Source organism: Ixodes scapularis, unplaced genomic scaffold, assembly GCF_016920785.2.
Source record: "Ixodes scapularis isolate PalLabHiFi unplaced genomic scaffold, ASM1692078v2 PGA_scaffold7__128_contigs__length_106722199, whole genome shotgun sequence".
NCBI lineage: Eukaryota > Metazoa > Arthropoda > Arachnida > Ixodida > Ixodidae > Ixodes > Ixodes scapularis.
This window is the reverse complement of record NW_024609882.1, coordinates 96569005-96582480: the sequence shown is the minus strand read 5'-3', so window position 1 is coordinate 96582480 and position 13476 is coordinate 96569005. Positions and strand designations below refer to the sequence as shown.

The window sequence follows — 13476 nt, the reverse complement described above, 5'->3', positions numbered from 1 at the left end:
GTGGAGATGCGGTCAATTTTCCTTTTGCTGGCTCTGGCAAGAAAATTGTGTAGTGTTATTCCTCAGTGGGTTAAAAAACTAACGAATGAAGTTTTTTCAACGCTTGACCTCAAACGTTTATTCGGGCGAAAAAGAAGGCGGCCCGTAGCAGACGAAGCGTATGTAGCCTCAACAGTGCTCGGCGCCGAAAGCGTGTTGCGTCAAAATGGCGGTCGTTTCCTCTTTGCTCGCTCCTTCCTCTCTCGCTCCTTCGGCGCTCTCCCCCCTTTCCTTCACCCTTCTCCTCTCCAGCGCCTTGGTCCCTTCACCTACAGACTCTCCCAATATACGGCTCTGTCGGCAGCTAAAGCCCAGATACAGGCACTTTACCGGCAGCCTGGCCTCAGCGCCACTTTTGTCATCCTGAAGCGGTGGCGCGTGGAATGCAGAGCGCTCGGTACACCGAAAGTTCCTGGATAAGAGCTTCCAACAAGTAGCTGCATTGTCACGTGGCTGCGTGACGATGCAGGTTTGGGAAGCGAATGGCGGCAGACAGCAGATGACTGAACTGAATGACGCCATTTTGTTCCAGCGGATTGTGCTTTGTCATTTGTGTGTGTTGTCGTTACTTGTAAGAAGTATTAAGGCACTTTAGGTACACTATAGCCACCATAACAATGGCTCCGTGGCAAGGCGACATCGTTCAGACGCCTCTCCCCTCTACCACCGTGGCCATGGCTCCTAGGAAGCAGACGGCAGCAGAACGCATGCGAACTTATCGGGAACATAAGAAACGGCAGAAGCAGCAGAAAGAGGCTTCGCTGGGGGCTCCGCCTGCGAACGCCGATAAGTGTAAGGCCTATCTTACATTCTCTGTGCTTATCGGTCTTTGTCAGCATAATCAAGCTTGTATAATTTTGTTTAGGAAATGCGACATTAGTAAGGATAAGCATCATACCGGTGTGCGGTCGTGAATTCTCCTCGCTTCAAGTTAGCAGTTGTACTACCCTGGCTAGCATAGGCAGACCGTCCTTTCACGGTTTCGTTTTTCAACATAAGTAGAAGGTGAATATTTGCAAAGTAGTATGAACCGCATGTGTGCCTGCGTAAGTGCGTGCGTTTTGGGGGAGATTTGTTTTTACGCAGACTGTTATGGATATAATTTCGTTTTTTGCTAATGTGTTAACTAATTTTGGTTGCATCCGCTTTGTACTAATAGATCACGAAGCATACTCTAACGTGACATCTAACTTCTATCAAAAAGCCGACAATATTTCATAATTAAAAAAGTCCAGCTTTGTAAGGAAAACAATCGATAACCACCTTTTTCAATTTGTTGCTTCAACCTTCTTGATTTCACATAATCAGAAAGGAGACTCTTGCTTCGATCGAATTCTGCATTTTTAAGTTTATACTGTATTTATTAAAAAAAGAATTGCGAAGAAAATACAAAGTTATCAACGCCAAATAACGTTTCTACTTGAAATATAGAGCGTGCTGGTAAGGATAATATAAATGATGGGAAGAACATCAAACACGAGGACGGACAAAACAGGAAATTGTTTGGTCCGTTCTTTTTTTTTTTTTATTTTCTTCCCCACCATTTATATTAACGTTTGTAGCTTATGGCCTTATTATATGTTCACTGATATCTTGAGTGGCGGAACAAGCAAACACAGACTATAATCTTTTCGATAAAAGAGATTACGCCCCTAATCATTCATCATACCTAAGGTTTGAAAACTGATGAAAAAAAGAAAGAGCAAGACGGGTGTAGGTTACTTAAAGATAGGGCTCAGTGTTTTTGGATACATTCGAGAAAAATCCGGGGAAACACTCGTTGGTAAATTTCGTTGGAAAACACTCTGAATTGCGAGCTACCAACGACAAAATAAAAGCGAAGGAGTCGGTGTTTTACAAATGAGCTTTATAAGAGCACAGGGTCAGTGGTCTTGGGAATATGCCACTTCAATTTCCTTTGAACTGTCAGACTACTGACAAAAAAGTTGTGACCTTTATCTCGTGAAAGTTCCTTCAGGATAGCGGGTGACCGGACTTTATTTATTTCATTTTCTTTTCAAGAAGCTTAACAGACAGGAAAATAAAATCACAATTTCAAAGTATTTGGAATCTAAGTATAAGCTCCAATGAACACAAGTATAAGCTCCGATAAACACTGAATTTCCAACAACAAATAAACTTCCCAAAACGCCCTCTGACTTTCACGAGGAATAAACTCCGAAAGCACAAAATTCTGCTTATAGAGGAGGCCGGAAGAGCTTGTAGCCGATCTACGGAATAAATTCTTGTATAAAATAGCAAGAAACAAAAAATTGAGCGTTAGCACCTAAAACAGAGAACGGCTCTTGCGGACCCAGTTGCCCACAAAGGCAGTATACAGGGTGTTTCACGAAAAGTGGACAAATTCGATACGGCGAAAACTACGCGCCGCAACAAAAAAAAAACCCTGAGTCTTTTAGGTCCTGAGCCAGGGGCGTATTTAGGAAAATTATTGACGTCCGGGATAATTGGATTCTTAAATATTTTTCGTAATTAACATTTATAATATTGTGCTTAAAGGCATGGTTTCAATTAGAAAATTGCTCAGCATCATCGAAAAACACTAAATCAACAAATTTCAGAAGGATAGAAGGTACGCGAACCATTTTACGGCTTTCTAAAAAACCGCACAAATTCGACGGGTTTTTAAGTTTCGGTTTGCAATCGGAGCACATATCTGCCCCGACGGCACCGCGCCACGTGGAGAAATAGTGAAACCCCAACCTCTCTTGCGCTGTCCTCGTACAACGCAGCAGAGGTTGGTTGCACTATTTCTCTACTGGGCGCCGTGTCGTCGGGGCCGATATGCGCTCCGATTGTAAACCGAAACTTAAAAACATTAAAAAACGAGCGTGTTGGTAAATACTTAAACCACCGGAAAGAATAAACACAAATTTGGGACACAAACAGACGATACAACTCTTTCATCGTCTGTTTGCGTCCCGAATTTGTGTTTATTCTTTCCGGTGGTTTACGAAACTTAAAATCCCGTCGAATTTGTGCGGTTCTTCAGAAATTGTACTAAGATATTGAGGTGGGCTAGTTGGATATGCATGATGTAAAAATTAAATAGCGTTTTACGGCTTCAGAAAGCCGCAAAATGCTCCGCGTACCTTCTATCCTTCTGCACTTTGTTGATTTAGGGCCCGTTCACACTTGCGACTTGGGACAGTCGGTGGAGCGACTAGCGACAAGCGACTGGCGACCACCAGTGTTCACACCAGATTGAGCGATCGACAAGTCGCCAGGTTTGCTGACAAATTAACTGATAATAATCAACACCTTCCCTAACCGGCTGAACGGAGTTTCTGATCAAAGGCACTGGCAGGAAAAAAACAACAAAAAAACACTTCATGGTGCCTCGGAACGTACAGCAATGGCTATATATGCGCTCTCTCAACCGTGATAATGTACGTACCTGTCATGCCGAAAATGACGCCGTTCTCATTTGAGGCCTGCAGCTTTTTGCCCCGATCCTTGTGGTCGGGGTGCCGCTTATTGTAAAGAAACGGATAGTCTTTGACCGGATTACTTCCGCGGAGAACTTCATGCCAGTTACCGCCGCCGTGCGCGCGTCGCTATTTCCCGCGGGAAGCAGTGCCTGGTGTAGGGAGCCTTCATGTGTGCTTTGCAAGGGTGATGCCGCCCTTTGTAATACCACTCGCCGACAAACAGGCAGCCATTTTGGTCCTCGGCGATAATCCGTGGGGCTTATAACCCTCCCGGAAACAAGCACCTTACCTCACAAGTTCGGAGCAGCGTTGTGGAACCCACGGAGGGAGGATTAGCATCTTCCCCCTCAGATGGGAGGACCGATGGACACAAAGGCCACTTTCCGGCGCACGGGGAAACAATAAGGAACAAAATGGCGGTGGACGAGGGTGTGGGAAAGGGAAACAGGCAGTTGGCATCACCCTTTGCGAAGCGCGCATGGAGGCACCTTACTTCCGACGAGACTGTGATTGGCTCCACCGTCCAGCGACTCGTTTTTGCGACTTGAGAAATCGTCAGGAAGCGACCGCCCAAAATCGGTCGCTACCGACCAGAGAGGGCAAAATTACTTTCAAAAAGTAATTAAATTGCATTTATAAGAATGGATAGTTGGGCGAGTTGGTGGGAATTCATCTTGGGACACAGCGCGAACAACAGACGTGGACGAAGACGGGTGTATAATGGCGGGTGTATATTGGGCGGGTGTATATTGGCCAAACGGGGCGCTGTTTGAACACACGTTTAAGAGAGCACCAGAGTTCGTTGAAGGGTTGTGTATACTCTCATCTTGCAATGCACTGTCGGGATTGTAACTATGAGCCGAGATTCAGTGACACTGAAGCTTTGTTCAGACACAGGGATCAAGTGTCTAGAGAAATAGTAGAAGCGTACCAAATAAAAAGGGCGGGAACCTCGTGTGTCAGCCAACCGTCTTTGGCACTGCTGGACAGTGAGGTGCGTTTTTGAATTCGGGATAGCAACACGTGCCATCACGCCGCCATGAAAGTGTCTCGTAATACGCAGACGGGGGGTGAACTGCAAAATATGAATGGTCATTTTCATGTGTTTTCCTATTAAAATAATTCAGTTGATAGTCAGCGCTCGTCCTGTGTGTTTCTCCTTCGTCCAAGTCTGTTGTTCGCGCTGTGTCCCAAGATAAATTGCATTACTGATTACTTTTCTGAAAACTGCAAAAAATGGAATTAAATTACATTACAAATTACCGCAGACTAAAGGTAATGACATTACATTACAATTACTTTCCAAAAGTAATCAAATTACTTTGAAATTACTTTGACACTACTTTTCGATACCTTGAGGCGGTAATTCGCGCTCACTTTATTTACCGTACACACCAACACACTGTTTACAAAACAAGCCCCCGTTGGCCCACACAGAGGGTGTGCAGGAACCAGATCCGGTAGAAGTGAGGTGCTGCGCATGCACAGTGCCAACAGCAGCGCCACCGCAGTAATATGACGTCAAAGAGCTGAGTTGGTCTGTACATACCAAAACTCAGATCTTTCTGTTTAGACCGCAACATCCTTATGTGCCTCAAAGTGAACCATATTGAACAGTGATTTTGCTGGTGCACACGTCAAAAGTGTTAAACATGATGAATAGCTTCTTTAGATGACTCAGACAGACAGTCGACTCACCGGTTTCGCTGTTCATTCAACGGTGAAGAATCTTACTAAAAAGGTGATATATGTTTCCGTCTTCCTGATTTAGAAGTTGTAGACCGTGTCAGTTTGTTAAGTCGGGCAATGTCAGCTCGTCCTTAGAGGGAGTCGTCACGTGAAAGGTTGCCCTTCCGCCTCCGGGCGCAATCTAATTCTATTCTCCCAAGACCACTATGCTCGGCGACAACTTTTCTTGGCAATGCAGTGGAGAGGGGGAGATCCCGCGCACAGCTTTATTCGACACTCAAAATGGGAGCATAGAACGCGTGCCTGTACACTCCACTGCATTGCCAAGAAAAGTTGTCATAAACTTCCCAAGGGAAGGCACGGAGGCATACCGCGAGCGGCACCTGCTTTGCTCGAGGACGCACGAAACATTCTGGGGCTTTGACAAGGCATTTGGAATAAAATATTTATTCAAGTCGCTAGTGTAGTGTCTACTGTAGTGGAATCTAGTCGTAAATCTGGCTTGGTCTGGCAACTGTAACACTCTCTCCAAGTTGGCTACCAACTAACGAATAAACGCCAGTACGTTGCTGTTTCAATCAAACGGAATCCTTCCCTTTTTCTACACCTCCAACATTACAATGGCGACGAGGATACGTTAGAACAACGCCAGAACCGCCCAGCAGCGATTTTGAACCGCACAGATCCCTCCACACCCAACAACGGACATCTTGTTTGACGGGATGGAGCACAGCACGCTCCCCACGTTTTCCTTCTTCAACGCGCATGCCACTGCCGCCAATAACGTCGGCACCGAGTGGTTGAAGTGGGAGAGACGCTTCGAGAACTTCGCGGTGGCCTGCGGAATCACAAGCGACGCCCGTAAGACCGCTTTGCTGCTACACTACATCGGGGAGGAAGTCCATGACATCTACTGCGCGCTTCCCAAACCTCCTGCGACCGCACCTGCGGAAACAGCGTCAGCTGTCTCAAGCAACGCTGGCGAAGGCCCGCTCTACACCGCAGTACGCAAGAAGCTGGACGCCTACTTCGCTCCAAGGGTCAGTACAACCTTCGAAGTCTACCGTTTCCGGCAAGCCAAGCAAGTAGAAAAAGAGTCCCTTGACTCATTTTACGCCAAACTATTGCAGCTTGCGCGACACTACGCCTTCGCCGATCCAGACACGGAAATCCAAAATCAGATCCTGCTGTCTACAACATCTTCGCGCCTTCGCCGCTATGCCATGCAGCATGACCTCAATCTGGAGGGAATCCTCAAACAGGGCAGGTTATTTGAGGAAGTGGAGCACAACGTCACCTTGATGTAACAAGGAAGTCAGCAGTAGCCCAACGAGAACACAGTGCCAGCTATAGCAGCGAACGCCAAGCCGTCTTCGCACCACCACCCGTCCAAGCGCTACCAGAAAACCCCATCACAGCCTCGTGATAATTCACGTCGTCGACACCCGGACGCTTCATGCTACAACTGTGGAGCTTCGTGGCCGCACGACGGTGGTCGATCCGGCTGCCCAGCCAGAGGAAAGTCCTGCAGGTCATGCCAGAAGTTTGGCCACTTCTCCAAAGTATGTCGGTCGTCTCCAGCCACCGTCCGTGCTATACGCAAGAATGCTGGCTCGGACAGCGACGAGCAGTCCGAGCCAGACGGCCGTCTTACCCACGTACAGTGGGTAAGATGGCCGTCTCCGGATTGCGGGACCCACACGGAACATATTTGTAGCGGAACCATGCGGAACTGTGTCGACGTTTTCGACGTTATGGAAATGGCAGGAACTCCGTCCAAGCCAGGCAGGTTTTGCTGCCGGCTGCCGGGGTGCCTTCTGTGCTAAGTTCGGTTCTGTTTTCCGATGCCGAGTGCCAACCGGCGTTCAACCTAGTTCTGTATTTCTGCGTGTCAGCAACATAGCTGCAACATCGTGATGGCAGTGTTGTGCGTTGTGAACAGAAGATTGGAATTATCGCCGATGTAACCATGTGTTCGCGTATCAGTAGCAACAATATGAGATGACGTAAAATGTCGGGCATTGATGCCGTTGGTCGGGCCGTGAACGGAGGGGGCGGGGTGTCGCAGGTCGACATTCCCCTTTACATTTAAAAGTTTAAGACCACTTGAGGGATTAGGTGCAATCGATCGACGTGCAGATAGTCATGTTGGAACTCTGGTCTGAACAGTAATCTCCTATCGTATACAGTAGCCAATGTGACTGTCGGATGTCTCCTCCCCGAGAGCGATTGTGCCCTGGGAAAAAGACGGAACAGTACGAAATTATGACGGAAAGTACGTATATTTACAGTTTGGAATTTTAGCATTCAAAAAGAGATAGTAGGTAAAATCGAAACAAAGGAAGCTTATTTTGCTGTTGAAATATACTACGGTGCCTGCAGAAACTGCCCTCCAAGTGGCGCGCTGGGATTAGCGCTAGACGTTTTTGAGTTCGCCACGGCGTAGCCTCCGCACGCCTAACACTTGCCGCAATTCGCGGCTTTTGACTGTATTCAAGTTAATCGAAAAGCGATTTCTCTGCCCATGAAGAATCACTTCCAGCTGAGTGAATATCCGCTCTATATAGGGAGAGCAATTCAAGACCACAATTGCAGCCGTGCGCGAACAGCACAAATAGAAAGACAAACACTACAGTAGAAATACAGGCTACGACGCGCCGTGCGGGGAAACAAACTCATGGCTTCGGACCGCATTGGAGCGGCTTGATATATTGGCTTTCAACTATTGACGGCGTGGTCGAGTGTTTACTTTTAGAGCGCAGCTCTTAGGGGCCCGTTCCCGGCTTGAGCGGCATCGGCGTCGCCGTCGCCGTAACCAAGGTCATCCCAAGGTCACTTGACCTCCAAGGTCATCCCAAAGTCACCCCAAGGTCACGTGACCCCTCCCCAAGAGTCATCGGGGGTCACGTGACTCCCCAAGGTCACCCCAAGGTCACGTGACACCCAAAGTCACGTGGCTCCCCAAGTCACGTGACCCAAGGGTCACGTGATCCCCGATGACGTCATCAGTGACGTCACTGATAACGTCACCGGCATCCGCATCGTCATCGTCATCATCACTGATGACGTCACCGGCATCCGCATCGTCATTGTCATCATCACTGATGATGTCATCTGTGACGTCACTGATGACGTCACCGGCATCCGCATCGTAATCGTCATCTATACTGATGACGTTATCAGTGACGTCACTGATGACGTCACCGGCATCCGCATCGTCATCGTCATCATCACTGATAACGTCACCGGCATCCGCATCGTCATCGTCATCATCACTGATGACGTCATCGGTATCCGCATCGTCATCGTTACTGATGACGTCATCGGCATCGGCATCGTCACGTGACCTCCCTAGGTCACGTGACCCCCACCCAAGGTCACTTGACCCCCCCCCCCCCCCCCCAGTACCCTTCCCTCCTCCTCCTCAAGAGCTGCGCTCTAATTCGGCGTTACAGGGAGTTGTAAACGGCTTTCACTTTTTTAATAAGAGATTCATCCCCTGAGCCATTCGAAATAGTCCTAGAGGTATGACATTGCTGGAAAAAAGTCAACATGCTAGGAATATTGTTTATTGATTAGGCAGTTGTTGCTTCGCACACTTGCAAGCCAACAATGACAAACCTGTAGCAGTGAACAGCGTCCACTCCCACCATTGTTTGTATGCCCGTCGCACCTCACACTCCGACGCCCTTTCACGCATGATATATGAAGATTTCGAGGGCTGGACTGAACAATATGGCCGTGTTGCCCGCCACAGTGGGTGGACAGACAACCAGCTCATGCAGAACCTATACTTCTCCTGGAAGAAACTGTCAGGGACTTGTTTGAAGACCACGAATCCTCCTCAACGTCATGGGAAGTTTTCAAGATCAAGCTGAAGTGCACGTTCATCAGCCAACATTGACGAGAGAGAGCCGAATTCCTGATTCTGTCCAGGACACGGCCCCAACAAGAGCGTCGCTGCCTTCGTGGAGGATGTTTTGCGCCTAATCGAACACCCACGCCAACCCTGGTGCTACAGAAGACGAGAAGATAAGAATCCCAAGCCCCTCATGTTAGGGACAGCACCTCCGGCAGCCTTGTCCGCAACCCCGCGACAAGAGTCGAAGGGTTCGTATCACGGAGACTTCCAACATTGAATGTGCACTGCAGGCCCGAGCCTGTCACTATCAACAACTCCCCAGCGTCTCGACACTCGATTCATCCAGCTGCCACTTCGACGCCAGACTCCCAGGCATCCACAACATCACCCACATTGTTGTCCTGGAGGAGATCAGGAAGCTACTTTCTGACATCAGTTGCCCGGTTTTTATTTTGATTGCCGAGGTTGTTTCAGAACAAGTTCGATAGGCATTTCAACTGAAGACTTCTTCGAGCAAAGTGGCGTCTGACGAACCGAGGGCGACTTAATCCACAGAGTCACGACTTCCACCACCGGCTACTCGTTAGTATTCAATGCCAATTCAACGAGACACCCCAACGCAGAAGCATTCCTGACATCAGAAAGAACCAGTGTAGGTTCTCGCTGAACAAGGTACACCGAGGAAAACGGAGGTGCTGCAAATGGTCGACCGAAAACCACTCTGCTACCACTGCATGAGGCCGATCATGTCTACTGGAGGTGCCCGTACCAATGAATCGGCCTGCAAGAGTTTGTGCCGAACGACCTTCGACCACGTCTCGAGGAGCCTCCACGGGACATTGAGGACTATCCTCGGCGGCCTTTGCCCCTGGTGCTGTCATTACCCGGAAGCTCGTGATCCCCATCACCTCGACGGGAGGTAAGCACGACAAAGCAGGTGAGCGGCAATGCAAGGACAGTTGATTTGGTGTTGGCTGTCGTCCAAGGACAATACCTAATAATTCGCTGACACCAACTATCAGTGTCCACGCAAAGAAGCACACAATTTCCAACTTTGACGGAGAATGCCGCTGAGTGGCTTGAAGATATAGAATGGTTAGTTGTTCTCAAAGGTGGACACCAAGCATCACCCGACTTCACTTCGCCACACGAGACTTACACAAGTTGCAGTGGTCGCGGGATGCAGAAAAAATCACCATTACGAAATGGAAGTGAAATGGCTTGCATAGCAAACAAACACTGTTGATAACCATCAAGTCAGCACTACAGCAAAAGGCACAGCCACGTAAGCACTACATGCCCGAGCTTGCTGCATTGACGCAGAGAACTACTAGGAAAGTTTGCGGATTGGAAGCCAGCTCTGCACTTTCAGTGCATCAAATGTCAGTGGCCGCACATGACGTATGTTTACAAGACGGCATCTGTCGGTCAAAGTTGCCACTCGAACAAACTGAACACCGACGTGCCAGGAGCGTCATCCGATAACAAGGAGCACAGGAACTACGACTGAACGCCTGACACGAGACTGTCGCAGAAAGAACTCGTTATGGAACCATTTTCTAAGAATCAATAATTATGTAATTAAGTGGAAATAAACATATTTGATACACTAACCAGATAAACATATTTCCGCTCGCCTTTATGCCTTCCGAGTCTCTACACAAAGAATTGTTCACCGCACGTGCTGGACCTTTTGAGGACACCCGAATATCTGACCCCCCCAATATTAATTGATGGGGCATACCAGACTGCCAGACTGGTTGCATTGGGCTGCACTCATTCCACTTCTCCTGAACATGTGGCACATCCGAAAACCAACTCCAGTGATGTGAAAATGTTGTTTATTAATTTTATTTCGCCAAGGGCCTCTGTAGGCATTGCCGAGAGGATGATTAAAGCTACACACATGATAACATCAAAACACATGGACATTAATAAGCACAAACCAGGCCAAGCTAGCGAAAATAAATATTACACTCGTAAGAAATAATTATTGCTGCAACTTGTTCAGTGAAAAAACAAACACACCTCTGAGCATCTAGTTTAATAGTATTGATGCGTTGTTATATAGCAGGACACTTTCTGTACGTATGACACAAGAGACCCTTTGCAAAACCCCATCAAGCAACACATCTGTCACCAATTTTTTTTCGGCGTAAAGCACACGAATGGGCGCCAGTTCACGTCGAGGGCTAATGCAGCATTCGAGTCCAATAGGCGCTGAGCCAAGTTCACAGTGATGGCTGACATAACATTCTTCTCGAACAAATGCCCAAAGTAAGAAGGCCTTGGGTAATTAAAGAAGTAGTTACTGTAATCCGTTTCTTCACAATTTGGCAAACAGCGAAAGCTACAGTCTCGGTCAGTCAGTATGTAGGTTGGAGAGAGGCACATGACAACATATCATCACAGTGCTCATTTGCACTGATTTGTCACACACCTTCACTCCGTCTTTCCGATTGGGTTGAGGGGGCTGTGGCGGTTGCCCTTTTCCAAGTTATGGTGAAACAAAGTAAAAAAAAAAACACTTTTGAAAAAAGTCTATTGAAGAGTTCGAAATGGATGGTATATAGTCAACATTTTTCAACTCGCCAGGAGCTTCCTTGCTAAAAGTTGCTGCGATTATGCAGTTGCCTAGGGCTAAAACAAATTTCCCTGGGCCCTACGTGCGATGCATACATTTAGCGTTGATTCTCAGACATTCCAACGTTCAAACAAAGCTAAGAGAATGCGAAAATTTTATGCTAAAAGCACTCAAAGTTCTATCGATCCTCGAACACATCCGGGAATCCGAGCACCGGCACGGCGACGGCTGATGCTGTCTCATAGGTGCAAATATCTAGATGTTCCAGAGCGATGTTGCGCAAAAAAGGCATAAAGTCTCATGCCTTCATATTTTCATATTATACCTGCGTCAGAAAGCACGAAAAAGCCCGAAGTCGTCGGAAAGCAGCTGCGCATCACGGCTACCGCGCACCGAACAAACGCGAATCCGCCAGCTCTGGGCGCTGCCATCTTACCGGTGACGTCACGGCTCTTGGGAGGTCACGTGACGAGTGGTCACATTTGCGTACAACATGCCACTTCGGAACTTCCGGTTTATCACTCTAAGCCCCTCTACCTCGTTCGTTCACCTGATGCTTATGGAATGCTTAATGTGTCTACATGTGTATATTTTCGGTTCCCGAAGATCCCGAAGTGCAATGGTAACGTGAGAAAAAAATAATATTTCTTGTAGTACATGAATTGGGCGGTACCTAGCGCCACCTAGCCCAGCTACTTGCAATTACTCTGCTTGACCCTGCCATCTGGTGGCAAGCGATTTAACTTCCTTTCACGCTACGCGATAAACAGCGGCTTCGAGTTTGGTCTATTGCGAGCGGCTTTTGGTTTCGCGGATTGGTTTGGCATTCCTCCGTGATGTGCGGTTGACGATGGAATTGCGATTGGAGGAACAGCAAAGGTAAGACGTAAAGTGCGCGAAGTAACTGGGTATCGGTTGTTTCCGTTATACAACGTAGTGCTGACGACGAGAAGACTGAGGAACTGCTTTCGAAACTCAAATTTCTGTACCTGCGGGGGAAATCTGGCTTCGGAAGAAAACACAGTTCGCGGAAAGCTCGTGTTACGCTTTTATTTGCTGCTCCTCTCGTCCCTTACGACAGACGTAGCGTCCTCGTTAAGCCTTATTGAGCTCGATTTACTCGCTTCAGGGCCACCATAATGAGATGCAGGCGACAGAGGAAGTAGTTGCTCCCCTGCTTCAGGGAGGAAAGGTTCTCCCTTTCTAAAGGAACAATGGTTACGAGATCTTTCCTCCCTTAGTGAGGACTATCGATACCCTTTTTTCTAAGAGTGCATGCGCTCCGGTCCTTTCCTCCCCGAGTTGCCTGAGAAATTTTTTTGGCAAAGACACGTTTGGGCGTCATGCGCGATAGATGGTGATGAATGTTTACTTCAATCTCACGCAGGCATCGCGCGGAATGATACGGGAAGTGCAGATGAGGTCGCGCGGCCTGGGATTGGCCCCGGCCGGGCTTAGCTTTGGTTGAGCTCGGGTGCAAGCTGAGACGGAGTATACACATTTCCAGAAATGGGCTTCTGAAGTTACATTTTCAGCGTTCGTGCGTATCGCGCCTGCTTTACTCGCTTTCTGAAGCATCGGAGATGCGCGTGCTGGGCTGTGAAGATCGCACGCTGGGTTGTGATTTTTTAAACATTGAAATGGTGTAGAGACAATTGCATGCGAAGTGCCTCACTGGTGCCCCATGCGTGCGAGCATGTGCAGGGTGGACGTGAACGTAGCCTTGGTAAGCTTGGAATTGCACACACTTTCCCGCACCAGCAGAGACGTGGCGGCGGCCGTATTCCCTGCTTGCAATCGTTTATACACCTTTTTCACAACGTCGCAGCCATCTTGAAGGTCGTCACTTC

The 13476-nt window shown here is 48.1% G+C and overlaps 1 protein-coding gene across 1 annotated transcript; it reads left to right on the top strand.

Annotated features, from left to right (window-relative positions):
* Window positions 1-5902: 5902 nt before the first annotated feature.
* On the top strand, window positions 5903-6487 carry LOC115312905. The gene has a single exon (XM_029971851.2). The coding sequence runs from the start codon at window positions 5903-5905 to the stop codon at window positions 6485-6487; it is 585 nt and encodes a 194-aa protein (XP_029827711.2).
* Window positions 6488-13476: the final 6989 nt, after the last annotated feature.

Excerpts from the sequence above, each read along its gene's own strand:
- LOC115312905 (XM_029971851.2), top strand. The coding sequence starts at position 5,903 with ATGGAGCACAGCACGCTCCCCACGTTTTCCTTCTTCAACGCGCATGCC.